At 33.6% G+C, this 21,878-nt stretch overlaps 1 protein-coding gene across 2 annotated transcripts in view; it reads left to right on the forward strand.

The window, feature by feature from the left end:
• Nucleotides 1–21,878, forward strand: part of LRPPRC (leucine rich pentatricopeptide repeat containing) — a 92,251-nt gene that overhangs the window by 60,915 nt on the left and 9,458 nt on the right. For both annotated transcript variants that reach the window (XM_006909635.3, XM_025045076.1), the window contains exons 28-34: nucleotides 4,448–4,590; nucleotides 4,726–4,834; nucleotides 8,306–8,432; nucleotides 14,239–14,327; nucleotides 18,475–18,679; nucleotides 20,419–20,558; nucleotides 20,707–20,822. In XM_006909635.3, coding sequence (XP_006909697.1) covers nucleotides 4,448–4,590; nucleotides 4,726–4,834; nucleotides 8,306–8,432; nucleotides 14,239–14,327; nucleotides 18,475–18,679; nucleotides 20,419–20,558; nucleotides 20,707–20,822 — 929 coding nt within the window. The remainder of the gene's footprint in view (nucleotides 1–4,447; nucleotides 4,591–4,725; nucleotides 4,835–8,305; nucleotides 8,433–14,238; nucleotides 14,328–18,474; nucleotides 18,680–20,418; nucleotides 20,559–20,706; nucleotides 20,823–21,878) is intronic.

The raw sequence follows: 21,878 nt of genomic DNA on the forward strand, positions 1-21,878 counted from the left end.
GGTGAGCACTGCAGAGATACAGGGTGTTGCTCTGCAGAAAGAGTTAGCCTGTAACCAAGACTGATAATTCAGGGTGAAATAACAGCTGTAAGAATATACATGGTACAGTGGGTGTCATGGGAAGGGTGAGAGGTGGTCAGCCTCACAAACTTCTTTTTGCTATGCAGTTGATCTTTTGCTGGTTTTGTTTTTTTAAGTTCACCTTAAAAGTTCCTTCAAAGGTAAGCAGTCTTTGAGGTTTATTACCAGTTTCTTCTCCTTGATCCCTTCTATCTGTTCTGTTGGACACCTCTCTCCAATTTCTCACTCTGTATTTGAGCCAATAGTCTGAGGAGCTCTGTAGCTTGAGAGGGTGGCCTCTTGTGAGGCTGGAAGCCAGAAAAAACGATTATAGGGAAGTATACCTTTTTTTTTTTTTTTTTACAGCAGAAAAGAATAGCTTTATTAGAAGTGATAGTACACTTCCAGACATGGAAGCAGGCCTAAGTGAGAGAAGCGTAGCTCAAAAGCTCAAGGGCTCAAGGGCCGGAAGTATACTTTTTAACCTAATTTATATACTTCCCACTTTCTGTAGTGCTATAAATAATTTGGTTGTGATAACCCTAATTCTTCTCTTTCTTAAGAAGAAGCAAGTCAGCTCCTCTGCGGCCCCCCTTCTCCATTTTGCCTTCCAACTTGGACCACTACTTTAATATGTGAAGTACTACATAAAGCACTGCAGACTCGGTTTATTTGAAAAGGAACATATGGTGGTCCTATTGTACTTGAAAAATCCAGATTTTAGATTCTGGATTTCTGAGAAAATAATTTAGTTTACCTACCTGAAAATAATTTGTTTGGAATTTTTCATGAGTTTATTCTTCGAATGATGTAATTTTAGTCCTCGAAAGGAGGCTTAATTATTTTGGGGTACTGTTGAGCATTTTTGCTTTGTGTATTTTAAAACAGAATCTCTCTTGGGGGAGAGGGAGGTAGATAGGGGTAAAAGGGCTCAAATATTTAGTGATAGAAGGAAATCTAACTGAGTGGTGAACACACAATGCAATATGCATATGACATGTTGAATTGTATGCTTAAAACTTATTTGATTTTATTAGTGACACCCCAATAATTATAATAAAAATAAGTAAATAAAACAATATCATACACAGATACTTAATTTTGTCTTGAATTACACATACTACAGAAACATGCACCCAAAAAAAACCCATTGCGCAATGGTTGACAACCAACATTCATGTAACTCTAATGTAGATTAAGAAATAGAAAGTACATCTATTTTCATACCTTTAAATATTTGCTGTACTAAAACTGCTTTTACTTTCTATATACTCCGTATAGTATGATGTTCATAGGTGATCGGTTACAGCAATGTGTCATAATTCAAACTTTAGTTCTATCCTTTCTAATACATTTGATGTTTCATTGTGATAGTCTTGCCAAATTAGCTACTAAGACCTACCACAAACATTACATGAATAAAACAACTCCCTCACCTGCATAAGGAATATACTGTTATTTCTAAATGGCAATATTTTAACCTTCTTACCAAACATTTTTTTATATTCTAAACACTTTAATTCCTTCTTTACATATACAAAGTAAAGATACTTTATTCTTTGTATACATAAAGTATTCTATCCTCAAATAAAGCTAGTTTACATTTGTAATTTTGTAATAAAAATTATTCAAATCTGTTTTTAAAAACCCTACATTTACAACCATAACATGTATTCTACCTCAGAAGTTATTTATGTGCTGTTTTCTTCAGATACTTATGGCCATTGACCTTTTTTTCACATTATGTGATCTTTTTTCCCTTTATTATTACACAGATAAGATATGAATATATTCTAAATTACTAAAGATTCCAGTAATTCAATGGTATACAGAACAAAATGTGAAAATTTCCTTGTGTCCACCCCTCAGTGTTAACTTTTCAACTGACCATCTTTCCAATTCTCTCTCCATTTGTATCTATATATTTTTTTACATATACACCTATTATTTTGGTTGTAATATACTCTACACGTTTCATACTGTACGTTGTGTTCTGTGGCTTCCTTTTTTATTTACTATGAAATAAACTTAGGAAAAGGTAAATGCTTGCTTTTTTCCCTTTAATTGCCTATTTTAAGTACTGGTGTCCTTGGAACCTCCAAAGTTGATCACTGATTTGTGAGTTCATTAATTCTTTTTATACGTTTGTATTTGAATTTGTTGTAGCATTATTCTTTTTGGTGTTCAGATTGTCCAATCTTTGACCAGTGGGAACCCCTAACATTGGTTTCTAGGTCTTTCGACACTTCCGTTAGTCTTCGATAGTTCCTTACTTTCAGACAAAACAAAATAGTGCAGGCTTATGTGGCATAATTCCTGTCCCACCTGGAGTCCTTATTTTAGAGGAGAATAATATTTCAGGACTATAATCAGGTGATTCACAAATAGGAATTTGGAAATTGTAATATGTGAAAATTTACCAGCTTTGTAATTAAAACCCCGAACTAGAAATCTTTATCTTAGTTCAATACCATAGAGACCATGTATAAATTGCCAGCTGTTGTTATACAGTGGTCATGTAGCCTTAACATGTAGCGCCACAGTTGTGTCTATTCTTGTAAAATTCACTAACAGTGTCAAAAATCTTTGGTTTTAGAGCTCTCAGAGATCATTTAATAGTCCTTTCATTTAAAGAAGGAACAATGAGTTTTAAGAAAGTGGTGGTATTATAGAGGCAGAGTGTCCATTCCCTGGTCATGGCCCAGGTTTGTGGTTATTTTATTTTTCTAATAACAATTGTTGTTTTCTTGGTGGAAGGAACTTTAAGCCCCAGAAGGATATTATGAAAGAAAGGCATGGCTTTTCTGCACACCTGTGAGATTTTACACACAGCTGCAGATTTTGGCACACCAATTAGTTTCATTGCCTCAAATTTTTATTACATATTTTATTGTTCAGGTACATTTCCAAGAATTTTTTTCCCTTAAAAAATATTATGTGTATATAAATAACTGAGTTGTTTAATGCTATATACAGTAATTCTCACCTGCATTTTGAAATTTTTTTGTTGTAAATTGGTAGTCCATTTGAATTAGGTGCATCTCTGTAATATCTTGTCCTCCCCAGGTAGTAGCTTTTCATATACTTTGTGACATTTTTAAAGGAAAAAAAAACTTGTCTTCCCAGTCTGAAGAATCTTTCAGTCCGAAGGCACAGTGTTGTTCATTGTCTACTCACCTTGTCTTCAGTTTTTGGAATAGTTATGTTAGCTTAAAAATTCATCTCTCTAAAAAGCACCGTAGCAGTGCTGTTCCCAGCTCTTGGAAACTTCTGTGTGTCTCCCACAGCCCATGTACCCTTTGGCAGGGAACAGACGTGGTCCACCTTCCTCTTCTTCAGATTTAAAGGTTCCAAGGCTTGGGTTTTATTTAATCAAATTAGTTTTGTATATTCATACACTCGAAAAATTACATTTATAAAATTGAATTTTACATTACATGTGAACATTTTAATGAAGGAGAAGCATAATTAGCTTATGTGAGTCTTGTTTTGAAAATTGATTGTAAATGTAAGGGTTTTGTATTAATTAGACTGATTTTGTTATCAAACGATGTATAAAATCACTCTGAACTTTAATTTCTACTATGTAGGCCACTTTTTAATATATTCTATGTGAAAGTTTGGAGCGCAATCTATGTGTGGCTCAGGGAAATCTTCCTACTCATTATTTACCTTTTTCTTTATTGCAAGTTTCTAATGGAGTGTGAATGTGTTTTTTACTTCCAGGAGTCATTAGTTATCAAAAACTTAGCTTTCCAATTTTGAGGTGAGGGGTCGAGGGGGCTAGGAAAATTCCATTTGTTTTATTTTAGTATTTGGATATTTTTGAGAAAAATTTACTTGTGTTTTATGGAACATTTGTGCCCAAAGCTTCCTAGAGCTGACTGTGCGCAATCAAGATACTTATCAATTTTTTAAAAAGAACACATTTAAAGCAGTATTATTTTATGCTTAATGATTATATTGAGTTTTTGCTGTTTGTGAAGACTAGATTACCACATTAAAAGGGACTCTGTTTTTCAATATGAAACAGTCTGCCTTTTTCCAATAAACTTCCTGTCATACTTAGTCTGATTTCAGCAGCAGGCAGTTTCTCAGTTACTTTAAAACGACAAATTTTTATCAACATAATTTTCAAAGTGTTTAACAAAGTGCAAGGTCTTTTTGTTTTCTTTCACTTTTTAATAGGTAAGGTATTTTTGTGGTTTCAAATTCAAAAGATACACAGAAGGTCATTTTACCTTTGGTTCACAGTCACTCTGTTCCTTTCCCTGGAGGCAATATTTGGAATAATTCTTTTTCCAACATCAAATAAGAAAAAGTTCTAAATATTTTCATAAGTTCTACTTAGTAATTTCATTAATTTCTGTTTAATCAAATTTTACAGAAGTAAATGGCGACTGGCAAAGAGCTGATGCTGTCTGGAATAAAATGCAAGAAGAAAATATTATTCCTCGTGGAAAGACATTAAGATTATTAGCAGAAATCCTTAGAAACAATAATCAGGAGGTTCCGTTTGATGTACCTGAGGTAATTTGTTTTTATCTGTAAGCATAGCAGATTTTGTTGCCAGTATAACTTTAGGTCATAGACTAGCCCAGTTTTATACTGAACTGATCACTGTATTTACCAGTTTTTGTTTAACTGAATAATTTTTTTTTCAAGTTGTGGAGTGAAGAAGAAAAACATTCCCTGAATTCTTCAGCTCCCTCACATGTAGAAACTAATATTGAGAAAGATCTATTGCATGCCTGCCAGTGGAAGAAAAGCAGAGGTCAGTATGTACACTGGGGTCTTCTAATAGCCCAACAAATTAGAAGTGCTCTAGGATAAAGATGGAACTTAAATTGTATATATTAATTATTTTATTTTTTAAATTAACAGACAGTTGGGGGCAATTGGGAAAATTTAAATATTGACTGAAGAGTGGGTAATTAAGAAATTGCTCTCATTTTTATTCGATACTATAATGATATTATGATTTATGGAAAAATGTCTTTAAATTTTGGGATCTATAATGAAATATTAAGGGGTGAAAAAAAATCTATGTTTCTATAATTTATTTTAAAATACTTAAAGAACCAAGATAAAGTAAATGGCAAAATATTAAAAGTAATTATTAGATATAGGTTATAGATCTGTGAAGGGGTTTATTATACTATTCTTTATATTTTCTGTACATTTGAAATTTTTTAAAATACCAAAATAGGTATACAGTTTATCAAAAATTATACTTTGAAAATAGCATTACTATGAATTTTTTGGGGGGGAGGGCAAATATATATTTTGCTTTTATTCGAAGGAAAAAATGATTAGGGCATTAACCACCATATTAGTGTGTGTCGAAGTGATCAAGCAGTATAGTAGTCCCTCATGTATCTGTGGGGGATACGTTCCAAGACACCCACTGGATGCCTGAAACCACAGACAACATATATACGATTTTTTTTCCTATACATCCATAGCTTTAATAAAGTCTAATTTACAAATTAGGCACAATAAGAGATTAACAACAATAACTAATAATAACATAGAACAATCATAATAATATGCTGTAATAAAAGTTATGTGAATTTGACATCATTAAGTAAAATAAGGGCTATTTGGGCATAAGCACTGTAATACCGTGACAGACGTCAATCTGATAACGCAAATGGCTACTAGGTGACTAATAAGTGGGTAGTATATACAACATGGGTACGCTGGACAAAAGGACGATTCACATCCTGAGCAGGACAGTGTGACATTTCATCACACTATTCAGAACAGTGTGCAGTTTAAAATTTATTAATTGTTTATTTCTGGAATTTTCCATTTAATATTTTTGGACTGCAGGAAGCAAAACCTCAGATGAGGGGGATTACTGTATCTCAGGGTTGGAGGCAGAACATGAACCCTGTTCCTTGCTTTTCTTTCCTTTCTTTAGTGGTAAACTTTCCTGAAGGCATGCCTACCTTAGTTATGACAACGTGAAAAGGTTTCTGACCATCTTAAACCCTTGCCAATTGTATTCTAAATATTTTCAGTAAGATTTTGTTGTACTCCCCCAAAATCATACATTACCATTGTTTCCTTTATTCTTGTTAATTTTTCTCCGTAGAACAGTCCCATTACCTTTAAGTCCTTCAGTTTTTGTGTGGATTTTCAAGTAAGTTTTATGATAATTAAACCATTATGCAACAGATTTTTATTCATTTTTATACTGACAGTTTTTAGCTCTTTTCCGTAGAAAGGAATCAATTTAGAAACTTATTGAACCTCTTAATTTCTTGACTTAACTAGAAATTATGTGACACTGAGTTAAAGCGTATGAAATAAGAATAAGGTAAGCTCTTATGCTTTCTCAGTCATGCAGAGTAACTTTTTATTCATTATCCATTGCTGCATACTCAGTCTCTACATCCTTAAGTCTCACCATGTATCTGTTAAACCTAAATGTAAAATTAATTATCATTATCAATACTATTTAAATATTCTAGTGGAGTTTTGATTTGACTGAAATGATTAGTATATAGTTTCTGTTTAAAGAGTCTAAATCTCTTTCACATAATACTTTTTTTTAAATGCCTGTTTTAAGTAAAAACATTTAACTAATTAAATATAATGTATTTATTATAAATGTAGAGGTATATCTCTATTCTAATTTTAATATTTTAATAACAATTTAAATTTATCTAATTGGTTTCATCCTGTTAATTTTTTCAGAGCTTTTAGTTACTTGTGTGTATATCTCAGGATTTGAATCCTTAACAAAGTATGAACACTGTGGATAGTGAATGCTTACATTAACATTTTATCAAATTTCTGGTAGTTTAGTATACTTACAGGGATAGCGTGACTTTCACGCCAGACTCAAACCTGTGGTGAATGAGTTTGGTGCATTACAATTATTGCTTTTTTTTTAAGCTACTAGAAAATAAGAAACATAGCCATACCAATATTGTGGGAAGACTACAATTTTTAGAAAACAGCTATTGAGATTTTCTAGATTATTTGATTTTAAATATTCAAATTGTACTTATTTATTTTCATTCAGCACACTAAACTATTATATGTTGAGAAGTAGACAATAATTTCATTACATCATAACTTCTTAGCTTATGTACTGAATGATAGATTCTGTTCTTTTTAGTTAAGATACAAATATTAATGTCATACTTTTTCTCTCGTTTTCTGTGAATTTAGTTCAAAAAGATAACTAAGTTTTTGATGTCACTTCAGTTAATTGAAGGGCCAATGCAAACTTCCCTAACTTATAAATATAAGAAAAGTTTCTGCTTTTTCAGGAACCTCTCAAATTTTCTTCTGAGCATTAATAGCATGTTCATTCCTAGTTGTGTGTTCTGTATTTCCTTACAGTGAGCTTTATATCCACAGAAGGTCATACGTGATAGTTCAGTTATGCCCTATCTTTACTGTGATTTGTTTATACATACCAGAGAGTGGAGGATTGTAGTTTCAGTTGGATGTTTATAGCCAGGCAATTTTATTTCAGAAAAGTAAGTGACTGAAAAGTGTAGTTACTTCTCTTTTGGTAACATCTTTTCATTCACTGACAGTTATTGTGAACAAGTGAAATAAAACTGTTAATCAGTCAAACAAATGTTGCTTAGTTTACTTGTTAGATATCTGTATATTTGAAAATTGTATGTTTTTGTATAAGTCCTGTCGTAGCCAAATAATTTGATCTCCTAATTTTAGAATTATAGGCTATATTCACTTTAATGCTATTGTGTGGAAATGTTAACCATCGTAACCACCCACTTATAGATTAAAGATTGCTTTAAAATGAATCTTTTGCGCCCCTCAGTCTAAATTATACCTCTGGTTTATTTGGACTTTAACACACAACACACATTTTGCAATTTGTTTTGAAACTAGTGTAATTTTTTGACAAATTCAGAAGAGCTATTTCTCATTTTTATTTGGAGGAAAATAATTTACTGAGTTTAGAAAGCTAATATGAAAAATAATTTTTGAAGGAAGCTCTTTCAGGTACCATCCATTTGGATTAAGTAGTAGTTTCCAAATATATCACTTTGTATTTTAAAGATTAGAAGAGTGACAACATCTGCTTGCTCAGTCAATGTGTGTGTCTCTATAGAGTGGTATAGTGGGTAAGTTTTAAAAGAAACAAATATGTGAGTTTAGGGTTTTGTTTTAGAGTTTTTTCCCTCTTTGCCATTTCAGAATGATATAATCTTGTTTTTTTGTTTTTGTTTTTGTTTTGCTTTTATCCCCACAGATGCTTATGATACTTTCCTGAAAGCACAAAAGCAGAATGTTGTGTTTAACAGTGAAACATACAGCAGTCTTATTAAATTACTGTTGACAAAGGATAGCTTTCCACAAGCAATGCAAGTGAAAGATTTGTAAGTATTAGTCCATTTATTAAAGCTCTCACTTATCACTTATCATTAAGGAATTTTCTAATGATATGTTATTGTAGGAGCAGTTGCTTGAGTTTCCTCAGCTACCTGTAAAAATCATATGACATGGTTTTTTAATTTTATGGAGTTTTTTAAGCTTTAAAATATATAACCTCTACTGCCCTGCATAGTGCAATGCCTTTTATTTACCTTACATAATCTTGAAACTCATTTATGATGCCCATATACAGAAAAATAATTTTTATTATGTTTCTTGTTCAGCAGCTAGATATGTGTACCTTTCGTGGTGAGAGCAGCTTGATCTAATGAAGACATCAAAAACTTGGGCAAGGGTTTGAATCTTACTGAAAGCTCTATAACCTTGAGAAAATTATCCTCATCTTTGAGTCTTAATTTTTCTTTTATATGATGATAGTATTTACATGAAAGATTTATTCTAGGTATTGAAGAAGATAGAGTGAAGTAGAGAAAATATAGGTACTCAACACATTTTATATTCAACACTTTTTCTCCCTTCTGTTGTGTTTTTGTTTAATTTGGATTTTTGAAAAATCTGGTGGTGTTGGTGTTGGTGTTGGTGTCGGTGGTGGTAGTGGTTTTATCTCTGGCTACTTCCCTAGAGTAAAATACTTTGTCAGTCAGAACAAGAATAAAGTTTTCTTACCTAATATGTTAATTAACTAACGCTGTTATCTTATCCTCATGGATAAGTTGAGTTATTAATCAGAAAGGGCCCTAGAAAGAAGTAGATCAAGGTCACCTACTCTAGAACAGGGGTTCCCAACTCCTGGGCCACAGACCGGTTCTGGTCCGTGGCCTCTTAGGAACAGGAACCGGGCCACACAGCAGGATGTGAGCAGAGGGTGAGCAAGCGAAGCTTATCTGTATTTGGAGCCGCTCCCTAGCGCTAGCATCACCACCTCAGCTCCACCTCAGATTATCAGGCCTTAAATTCTCATAGCATCAGTCCCTGGTGCCAAAGAGGTTGGGGACTGCTGCTCTAGAACATAGACCTGTCCTGCTGAGTCACTAGCTTTATTTTCAATGGCAAAGATCAACCTTTTCATAGTATATTGTGAGTTCGGAAATAATCTCTGTGGGCTAATTTTTTGGCCTTCAAATTTTTTAAGTCTCAGCATTTTGGGGATATTACAAACCTGAATAGAAAATGGATGTTTGCCGTTCTTGCAATTTGCTGGAAAACCTGGTGTTAATACTAGTGTCACATTAAAGTTAAGCACCATAGAGCCATATTTACTGTTGATGTTTTAGTACAGTTTGAAAAATGTGTATGACTGTACCTGTCTGTGGAAATACATCTTGTATAGATACACATGTACAATAAATATGGATATATAAGTACAATATATATGTATACACATACCATATATATCTATGATCTTGAATCATTTGTGTGTTTTGATATAGGACAATCACATTAAGAGTTCACATATTTAATGTATTCTGTGTCTCATTTCTTTTTAGTCAGTCGCTAATTAAATAAATTACCTATCTTTAAAATACTTAGTGCATCCTGAATTAGTGACTTGGAAAATTTGACAGTGAACAGCATCCTCTCATCTGTAATCATTGAAGTCATCAAGGAGGTGTGGGTTTTTTCCTAAAATTACTTTCCTCAGGAAATTATCTAAATTCTCTCTTCCAACACTATGTAGCCATAATAATCAAAGGTGTTCTGAAGCAACAATGGTTTGGGAGTAAGAGGAGACAGGAAAATGAAGCATTTTGTGTTGAGAATTGGGTATGATTAAGTGAGAGGATAGAAGCAAAGAAGGAAAACTTTTTAAAAAACCTTTAATCTCGAGGCTGGTCCCAAAGACCTCTGAAATACTTCCCTAAATTACAGACTATAATTTTTTAAATTTTAATTGGGTTTGTTCTAGAAAGGTGAGCCTCACATTCCTGTAGCATAAAAAGATTCCCCACAGCTTCCTCCAAAGGTTTTGTTTGAGCTGATCTGCTATGGGGTCCAGGAATCTGCATTTTACTGAACACCCAGGTGATTCAAGAATTGTATGCCTTAAACATTTTGATAGCATACCCTTACTAATTGTACTGATGAATTGTACTAATGTCTCACTTGTAAATATATTATAAAATGCTCAAAAAATAAATATGTTTCAGAGGATAAGATTTAAAAGTAGAGTTTTAAACTTTTTTTTTTTTTTGCCTCACCCTAAAGCATTTACACAGTGTGCTTCCATTGAAGACCACTCATCTAGAGTAGTGTTTCAAACTGTAGTTGTAACCCGTTAGTGGGTCATAGAATCTATTTCGTGGGACAGAATCAACTTTTTAAAAATTGAAATAGAATGGGCAATATCAAAACACGTTATGTAGTAAAGATATTATTTTGTGAAAGTTTTATTTCAGTTATATGTGCATCTCTGCACTGGTATGTAACATAAAACATCTTTCTTACTATGTTTGTGAATCTTAACCAAACAAGTACAAACTGCTGACCAAGAAGATAGCCCTTCTATTTTACCTCATGTCCACAGCCTATAAAATGTATGTTTATCTTTTTCCCTTCCTCTCTAGATCATCAGGAAGCCTTTCTGTTCTCTTGAAGGCACTGTTATCTCAGCTTTGTTATCCTTCCAGGAGTGTTACGTAGCCGTTTTCCCCATGTAGCTGTGTGGGCCCAAGAGAGTCCAAGATAGAAAGTCTTAGAATGTCCAGAAGCACCTAACCTGGGGATTGGATGCATGTCTTTTCCATTAATCCAATAAAATGTTATATCCGACTATGAAGAATTGTATCTTGGGTTAGATCTGCAGTGAATACTTTTGAAAATAACTCTTGAATTCAGAAGAGTAGATTGTAGTTCCAGTTTTCCAGCTAATTAACTATATACCAGAATAATGTCTTGTGACTTCTCTGGATTCATTTCCTGGTTCATTGCCAACATGAGTCCATGTTATCTCTCCCACTTCCAGATCTGTATCCATGATCAGAGTAGAAAAGAATTGTTGCTTTGTTTTATAGGCATCTTTATTATAATATAGTGTAACCAAATGAGCCACTGTAGCAAGAAGCAGTGCTTCCTGCTGTGATCCTGGTGCTATTGCTCTTGGTCTGAGAATAGCTGTCTGTTCTATAATTACCTGCACGATGCCACTTGTTCAGTCTTTAGAGCTATGATTTTTCCTAGGAACTAAAAGGTACAGTCTTCGTTTTTGCTATACCTTTGCTGTCTCTAATGTTTTGCAGATTCACTTGATCTCTGACGAGATTACTTCAATTTTATTAACAGGGCCATTTAACCTACCCAACAAGGAATGGAACCTCAAAAGTAACAGTAACAGCTGCCTTTAAAAAAATTTTAAAGAAACCAACTCTCTTCCATTTTTAGTTAGAATTACATTCCTTCATGTTTCAAAATAAAAATTTAGGTACAATGAAATTCTTTCAAGGGAGAGGAACTGCTTATTCAAAGATCAGTAAGGGATATACATTATTATTTTAAATCTCTGATAACACTAAACTGTATTAGGAAATTTGAGAATCACACAGCAGCAGCTCCGCTTTATCTTTTGAGAATAGCACTTTGTTTTCTTTTGTCCCTACCAGCTTTTATTTCATTCTATCTAGGAAATAATGCACAATCAACCACTGATGGTTTTTACTGGATTGGCCAGTTTTTGTTATCCAAAGTAAGATAAATTATAATCACCAGCTACTATCCTCTGTGCGTGTTATGTAAGTATAATCCACAGACCAGTCATTGCTGTGAAATCTCTAATGTGAAACTCTCCCTGTGATACTATCATCTTCGGTTAAGACATTAATTTTTGCAGTTGATCGTAAATTAAAAGACTGATATCCATTATCAGTAGATTTTTTCCTTTATTTGGCAGTTCTAAAAATGAAAAGAAAATGTCTAGAATTCTGTGTTGTTCAGTCCAATAGCCATATATGCTTATTTAAATTTAAATTTATTAAATTAAATAGAAATAAAATTTCCATTCCTGTGTCGCATATAGCCACAGTGGCTGCCTTGTTAGACAACATGGATAAAAAAAATTCCCATCATCACAGGAAGTTTGATTTGACAGCCCTGGAAAAGATATTTTTTCAAAAGGAAGGATCGGAATCATGCGTCAGAAGTAAACTACTTTTATCATATTGAATGAATGAATCTAACACAAAAATCTCTATTAGAAACTTTTTCTAGTTTTTCTCCTTTTGCCAGTTTGGCGTATACTTTGAATGTAATTGATCAGTTTCTATATAATATATAGAAAATATATATATTCAGTACATATTAGAGCTGGAGAGACTTCTTTCTGTTTTACTTTCATATTTGTATGGAATAGGCAGCTTGTTGAGATACGAAAGAAAATGTTCTGTTTTGAGGTTTCAGAAAGGTTTTGTGATTCACACTTGATGCCACTTAAAAGAAATTTTGTTACCTCATGGTTTTAATAAATTTTAGGTAATATTTTCAGATAAATATGGTATAATACATGTAGTATTGGACATAAAAAGTGAGCTTAATTTTAATAGTGTTTACTGTTTATTTAATCATGCTAAAGACTGAGAAAGCAAATCCTTTATTTTATGCAGTTTATAGTCTCATGCACGAGTTGTTGACTTAAGAGCTTTGACAGATGGGACAAAGGAAAAAAGTCAAACCGAGCAATGGGTGTTTTGGTGGGATTAAGGGGATAGGTGGGGGATAAGAAAATCCTGTTGGGGGGGCGGGCAGGGAAATGCAAGGGTGAACCTCAGAAGCTGGAAGTGACTGAGAGGATGGGCGCATCACCGTGTCTTTGGAGGATTTTCCTGGGATTGATGAGAATAATTTAGCAGTGACCCTGCTGTTCTTGAAATCTGCCCAGCTTAGATGTTCATGTAGTCAGGCCGAGGTTGTTGGCAGCAAGATCATCCCTGAGCTTGATTAAGGCAAATGGCAGCAATTGCTTTTGCTTCTTTTGACCTGTGGAGATTTCCTAATCGGGAGATGAACCCCAGGGGCATTAAGGATGCTGAAATTTCATCACAGGAGATGTGCAAACAGTGTAGCAAACAAATTATCTCTGGCTAAGGTGTTTTGTTTTGTTTTTAATCATGTAGGTTTTGGTCATAAGTAAAGCAATTTTTTGCTCCTGAGTTTTAAAAAGGTGCGTTTTTTTGGGCGGGGGCGAGGAATGTTTTAGATTTAAGGGCAGGACAAGATTGTTGTGTGAAATTTTAATTTAATGTAACAATGGTTTTAGTTCTGCAGCATGTTCACCTTTAAAAACTGTATGTATCTAGATGACAGAAATTTGAAAATTAATCAACCAAATGATATGGTGTTAGTAATATGCTTTAGTTTATATTTAAAATATGCAGTGCTGAAAATAAATGTTCATTTTTGTTGCCGAAAGAATAGTTTTACATTTTATAATTATGGTGAATGTAGAAAAAAGAGGAAAAAGTATCCAGCTTAGGATACAGCAGAACAATGCAGGGCATGCAGTTATTTTAGTCATCTAATATGTCAGCATTCAAGAATCTGAACCGATTGTTTAAAAAAAATCTTGTACTTTGTTTCTTTTGTTGCTCATTTCCAACTTTGTCATCTGTCAGAATGCAAAAAAAAATTATCCTTCTATAACCATTGACAGGATAACACAAAAGCTGTCTCCAGGTCGATATTTTGCAGCAATATTTTTAACATACGAACAGTAGTTTTTATAATTTCACCTTGGTGCTCAACCATTTATTATCGTATCAGAAGCATGTCAGTAATTCCTTTCTAAATGTCTGCTTCTTTTAGCGCTGAGACCCACATCAAGGGCTTCACACTGAACGATGCTGCCAACAGCCTCCTCATCATAACGCAAGTTAGGCGGGATTATTTGAAAGGTATGTCACAATGCTTGACCTTTACGTCACATTAATGCCTCTGCAGATTTTTCTTGTAACGCCCTTCGAATACTTGGATAAAGGAGTCCATTTAGCAAATTACCTGCTTATCAAGAGCCTTTTGTGGTAGCTGAGAGACGTAAATTACTGTACATGCATTTATAATACAGCTTGAATATGAATGTACTTGTCATTTGACCACTTAGTCCAGTTTCCATTCCATTTAACACAAGATGGGTTTTCTTAAGATGAATCACAGCTCTTCAGACATGCAAAATTTGTGTTCCAGAATGAGAGAAAGTACAGGCTTTCAAGTGCGTTAAAATTCACAGTACAAGGCATTTTGCTTTGGAAATTAACATACTTTAGAGCATCTGAAACAATTCCCAGCAGTTGTTTCTTGCATATTGTGTTGGTTGTGTATGAGATAGCAAATGAGTTAAATTGAGTGTTAAATGTACAGATTTGTGCACCAAATGATTATAATATTGATTTTTAAGACTTAATCTAATACTTTTTTTAATAGTTTGTAATACCAACAGCAATAAAATATGGTGTTTGTTTGGAGTTTGGAATTTGAAGTTTTTAAATTAAGAGGATACCACCAGAAAGATGTGGAGATGACTTTTGGGAGGACTGAAATGGGGGCCATTTGTTTGGTGGAGGCTGTTCATGGGTTTGCAGAGGGATGGGTTTGGATCTGACAGTCTTATGAATGAGCTCCCGAGGGGGAAAATGTTGAATCTCTTAAATTTAGGTAAGCACCTTTTCATGTTTAGTTTTTGAATTTGAATTTTAGTACAGTAACACCACACTTTTGCCAATACAACAAAACCCACTTAGGAAATCTTTAGGGAAGATTGAAAAAGCTCTTTAACTTTTAAATATGTTATCATATGTCTTCCTCAGTCTGTAATAATGGTGTTATTCCTTACTTGCATGTTTATAAAATAATTTCACATCCCTCAGAGAAAATTGCTGTCTGATTATGCAGCTTTAACATTGCTTGTAATACCTAAATGTACTGGTCTTTAGATGTCTTCCTAATTGATTAGGACGGCATATATAAGTGATGATTTCTCCATTGCAAAATTTTCACCTTAGCATTCCACAGGCAGGGCCAGCCTTTATAGACAGTTTGTTTTTTTTGGGACAGCCTTAAGTCATACTTGAGTGATGTAAGGCTTGTTATTAAAACTTTAAAAGCTTTCATTTTATTTTTAATAAAAAAAAGGCTTTCTGTCAAATCGATATTTTATGTAGAAATGATAAACAATTTTAAAACATAGAAAAATCAAACTTGTTCCACATATAAATAAGCTCATTCATAAATAGCTTATATATCTGAGATATGGAGATAAGAACAAAACACTTTTTTAATTTCAAGGGGTTGATTTTTGAGCTCAATCTGAATTCAATTTGTTTCACTTGATTATTGCCCTTTATTTATGTTAGGTACGCTGTGGAAACTACAAGAAACTTTATGATTAATTTTCACATCTGTTCTCAGCTATTCATTTTAACTGGAGGTTGGCTGAGAGCAGGAACGATGAGCCCACTGTTCCCCCACTACCACCTTCATCCCTACATGCCACCTCCGATGCCTCTCCACAGGCTGACCTAGAATAAAGTGATCATCGGCACGAATGAGAATGGTTTTGGCACTATCCACATCTCCTTACTTTGCTCCATGGCTGACTAGAGCTCCCAAGTTTTAAGTCCCCTTCTCCAAGTTTCTTTTTCTCAATCCCATCTAATGCAGGAAGAAAAATAAAGCCAATTCAATTTAATCTAATTTTATAAGCTAATACTGTTCTGGAATATTAATAGCTGATACATGGCACCTTTGCAGTATAATCAATATTACTAGTAAATTAGGTGACTATGAAAAGGACACAGGGTGGGCGGGTATGGATGCTTACTGTTTTTGATGTCTCTTAAATCATAAACTATACAGAAGGCAGGTTCTTTTTGGGAATATGATTTAGGTTCTAAGGTTCCATACTTCCTTTGGATAGACATAATATAATCTATTCTTTACCTTCCACTCTCTCATTCACACACATGCACCCATAGAAGCAGACTCCGGGGTGGTTAGATTCTTGGGTTAGTGTCTAGCATGACCTTGGGTAAATTATTTAAACTCTGTACCTCCATTCTTTGCCTATAAAATTGGTACTACTTCAGAAGGGTAGTTGTGAGTATAGTTGCTTATTACTGTGCCTGGCATGACATATATGTTCAACAGATATGGTAAAAGCTCAATAAGTGCTAGTTACTATCATCACCATCATTATTTTATTTGTTGTTTTTTTGATCCACTAGTGAAAAGATCCTCCCTAGCTGACATTATTCTTGATTATAAAAATTTTCTTGGGTATTTTACATGATTTCAAGGAATTAAATATGAAAATGTTTATATTATTTCTGACATCCCAGCATTATATTTATAGCAAAAAATGTTTTGTGTTTTCTTGAACATCTGTTATTCACAGGATAAACATTTCCTTGCATTTTACCAAAAAGAAAAAAATCAGTGGACACTTAAAAATGGTGTTTGTTTTTTACTTAGTAATGAATATCCTTTCTGGCACTGTCAGCCACTTCTCCACTTGTTAATTACTTCTACCAGAATAGAAAGTTGATTGTACAGTACACAGTGCCTACTTAACAGTGATCGTTGCAGCACTTCATGTAAACCTGCACTTACTGGCGGCCTGATATTTTGAGTTACTGTGAATTTCCCCGAACCTTTTTCATTTCAGCAGTTAGTAATAGTCATGCAAGAACCAGCAACAAATAAAAAATAATAGCCCCATTCATCTAAAGAGATACATTTCCAAATAAAGTTTTACTTTGTTAAAAAAAGAATATTCTGAAGTTGATTATCTGTGTATGACCACCAGTTGAGATTTTATCAAGCTTATTTTCTATAGATTATATTATTAAAATTATATTAATAACATTTTGTTTTTTATGTTACTATGTATTTAAAATTTTATCGAATATGCCTTTTAAACTACCTATTTTCTCTGTTTCCTATTTGAGATTCACTGGTTTAGATTGTAGATTTGGAGTAATTATAAATTGTTTATTCCATAATAAACACCGAATTCATTATGTCTTTTAATAGACTGTTTAATTATTACCCTTTTCCCATTCTTCTGTAAAAGATAGGCTGTTCTTATTTAATAGAAAGCTGCTTTGAGAGTCTTAGTTTTGTCTAGGTTACATAGCTTTAATTGCTATAAACCCATGAAGTTTTCTTTGGTAGTGGTAGTGGTGATTGTTATGCTAAGTATTACATTTTCCCTCCAGTCTACCACTTTATTTAATATAATGATTTTGCTACACTCGTACATGAGTCAGTAAATGAAAAGGATATTCCATATTTATCCATAATCAGGTACTTGTAAGTATGATGCTTAAAAAACAAACAAACCCCCCAAAAACAACAACAAAAAAACTCCTACGGCTGTATCCATGGGAATCTAATGAGCTTTATTTTCTTTGAAAAATGAGTGCAAGAAGATAGCTACAAGGTATTTAATTACATAAAAGTTGAAAGTTCCATTTCGGCTGCTCCTTTGTGATCGATGTTATTTGGACTAGAAAAAGACATACTTTTCATGAAAGAATCTTTGGAAATCAGAAGATTTTGAAATATCATCTTTGAGTGTAATAAAATCTGGGATAGTATGAATGTGGGTAAAAATCACATATTTTTGGCAACTCTTCCATTTTTAAAATTCTTATTTATATTTCTTGAACTTGTCAACTTCTTTGAAATTAATCACTAAATGTTATCCCTGAATGGTATCCACATCCTGTGATTTTTGTATTTTTTGTATTTTCCCTGTGATAGAAGAAATTTCTCTGGTCTCTGATATCTTAACATTTGTATTTGTATTCGTATTTTCCCTGTGATAGAAGAAATTTCTCTGGTCTCTGATATCTTATATTCAAATAAATTATTTTTTTTTTAGGTTTCTTATAAAGTATTAATATTTCCTGTAATCTAGAATAAATTATTCATAGCTTTTTGTGTATAGCCATTTGGAGCTCATATTTAAAAGCTGGTTTTCAAAATGCATTAAAGTCAGTACAGTTCATAGAAGAGAAACTGTCTCCTGCTCTTCTGTTGTAGAGGCTCTAACAACGCTAAAAACGGCCTTGGATCTGAAGCAGACGCCTTCTAGGGTAGCAGTGACCCGCCTGATTCAGGCATGTGCCTTGAAGGGTGATACAGAAAGCATACATGCGATTCAGAAGATGGTAAATGGACTCAAAGATTCAATTGGACTTTCACATATGGTTTTCATCAATAACATTGCTTTGGCACAAATAAAGAAGTGAGTATTTTCTAGCCTTTTCCTCCATTGAATACTGGAAGGAGCGTTATCTCAAATACCACTTCAAAATATTTTTTAAAACTATTAGAAACCACATCGACTGCAGAGGAAATCAAGATGCCAGTTGCTGATTATTCCCTAACTATGAGGAAATAATTTATTATATGTTATAAAATGTGTTTTAGCTTTAAAATAAATTTTAGAATAAAGAACATTTATCAAATTTTTCCAATGTGTAGATTTTGCTCTGTGGTAGATTTCCCCTCTCATTCATACACACTAGGCCCTTGTAACACTATTAACAAGTGAAAAATGAGTTCATTGGTTGTCAGCAACACCTGAGGGTAACATTCCACTAGAAGAGAAAAGAGGGGGCTCAGCAAGCATGTTAAAAATGTTTCCATTTTCTTCTCCTCCTACCTGTCCACCCCTGTCAACACATACCCACAAAAAGGGAGGAATTTAGGGGTGATTCTCTTACCACCTTCTTTAGATTCCTTGTTGAGAATCATCACTGTAGAAGTAAATAAGAACTTGATTTCTATTAACCTCCCAAGCAAAGTATTTTGTTCAAATTAAAGATTCCTGGGAATAATTATGGACTTGACCGTCTTCGTGCCTTTAGAAAAAATGTTCTTTTGTAGTTACTCTTACATATGTTTAATACGTTGTGATATTAAAATGTAATGTTTGTTTTTTCAGGGTTTGTTTGTTTATTTCTATTTCTTTGGGCAGAGAAGTAGTGTTTCGTTTCCCTTTTAAAACTATATCCCTAAATAGAACTTTAAACTTTCCCTTTAATAAGAAAATGTGATTAAGTTGGAAGATCCAAGGAAATTATCCAAGTAAGATCTGGATGAATTTTAAAATGTTAACATATAAACACAGTTTTATATAATGTGGAGAATATGTTTTTATTCACTAGTAAATAATTTTCTAATTAAAACCCGTAAGAAAAATTTATTGTAATGGGGGCATTAATTTTAAGTTAGAGAATTCTGATGTTTTAGGCAATACTTCTAACATAAAATTGATTGTTTGGATTTGGAGTGCCATAACTATCAAGTAACAGCTAAAGAGCACCTTAACCAAAAAGTCATAATTTTCATTATAGATTGTTAAGGCCATGTAATTGATTTTTTAAATGTAAAATGTGAAAATACTTTTTTTAAAAAAAGAATTTTAGTATGAATTGAGTATTTTTCAAATGTTCTATAGTACCTGACAAAAACATTGTTGTGACTGTAGATTGAGAGACGTGAAATTACACCTTTTAAAGACATCATCAAAATCCTTAAGAATCCTGAGATGGTATATATCATCTTTACTTCATGCAGTAGTGACTAGTTTTAGATTTTAAAGCCAAAGTTATAACACTTAAACAAGTTTTCATTTTATGTCCCAAGAGTTTCAAAATCAAATATTTAAGATAAAGTATTTTCTTATCATTGTCAATTCTTCTATATATAGTTGTTTGATCTTGTCTCTAGAGCAGTGTTTTCAAACAAGCAACTACTTTATTTATTGTAGCATAAACCACCTACTGATTGCTTTTGCTACCTACATGTGATTGGGTTCAACTTGCATAATATTCTTTATCTGGTTAATTGTAAATTATTTCCTTTTTTTCCTAAAGCATTTTGTGTGTATAAATCCCAAAGTAAGTTCTCATACTAAAACTGCCTGTAACATTACCATAGCAGAAATTTCTTTATGATTTATTTTACTTTCTTTTACAGCAATAACATAGATGTTGCAATAGAAAACATTGAAAATATGCTTACTTCAGGGAATCAAACTGTGGAACCCCAGTACTTTGGCTTGGCATACTTATTCAGAAAAGTAATAGAAGAGCAGTTGGAACCAGCACTTGAAAAGAGTAAGTTGACTGTTCTTGATAACACACACACACACACACACACAGAAACACATTTTTTTCTATAGAGAGACTGGACCAAATTTCTTTAGCAGATGAGTTATACTACTGTTTAAATGAAAGATTTTTCTTACCTGTCATTTTTTTTCAGTAAGCATCATGGCAGAGAGATTGGCCAATCAGTTTGCAGTTTACAAACCTGTCACTGACCTTTTCCTTCAGCTTCTGGATTCAGGCAAGGTGGATGATGCCAGAGCTCTCCTACAGGTAATGACCCACCACAGATGGAACAGTGGGGCTGGTGGCTTGTGAGAAGTAAATTGAGAAATGACCAGGTGTGTGGTAGAACACTGGAAGTGAAATGTGGTGCTGCTAGCACATTTAAATTCCTTGCAAACCAAGGTTGCATGACAAGGACTATATCGTAAGTTGTAGGTTCCTCATTTTAAAGATGCCAAATCAGACAGAAATATCCTTAGATTTTAGCGGGTGAGGAGGGTGCAGGAAGATTTGTTTTGCTGAGACTTAAAAGGCAAATGTTTCTGTGCAGATAGGTAACGCAAAACAATTCCTTTGATTTCCTACTTTAATTTCTCTAATGCTCTAAATACTGTGCATCACCATGGCAACACAGTTTGCAAACAAAAAGTAGGAAATGTTTGCTTTTCAAGTACAGCTTCTCCCTTGAATACTCAAACACTCTCAGTGCCTTATTCAAGGTTTATTAAGAGTTGAATTTGCTTTCTATTCACTTGTATGTCACAGACACATTAAATGACAAATGCAGGTCTCTGTGGCCCGCACTCTCAGTTAAATTAGCAATCTTCAGGGAAGGAGACAACTGCATTCATGCCATTTTAACAGCACTAAATATAAAGCTGCTCCAAGTGCCGAACGGTGGGTGATCGGAGCTGCCACTGGCAATGTACACAAACAGGCACCACTGGGGAGCCCCTTCCCAGCAGGTGGCAGTCAAATAGTCACCGTGATCCTGCCAACGGCTGTGTTTGTGTAGACTCCCTGTGTCAAATTGAGACCTGGGACCAATTTCTGGTAGTAAATAGTATTCTATTCACTTACATTTTTCCGAATAGTAGATAGGGATGGTAAAACTGTACCCATTTGTTCAAGCTCTAGTTTTGATCCCTAAATTTCATCTAGTTTAACAGTAGAATTAAAGCCATTTTTAAAAGTAGTGCCTGAGAGATAGCTCTGTGTAAATGGTTTTGTAAGAAGTATAAATTGTCATTGCCTCTAAGACTTTTTTACTTTTGTTTAAGAGTGGAGAGAAATTCCGGTTAATTGGGAATTTTTTTGTTTGGT

This window comes from Pteropus alecto, unplaced genomic scaffold (assembly GCF_000325575.1).
Source record: "Pteropus alecto unplaced genomic scaffold, ASM32557v1 scaffold131, whole genome shotgun sequence".
Lineage (NCBI taxonomy): Eukaryota > Metazoa > Chordata > Mammalia > Chiroptera > Pteropodidae > Pteropus > Pteropus alecto.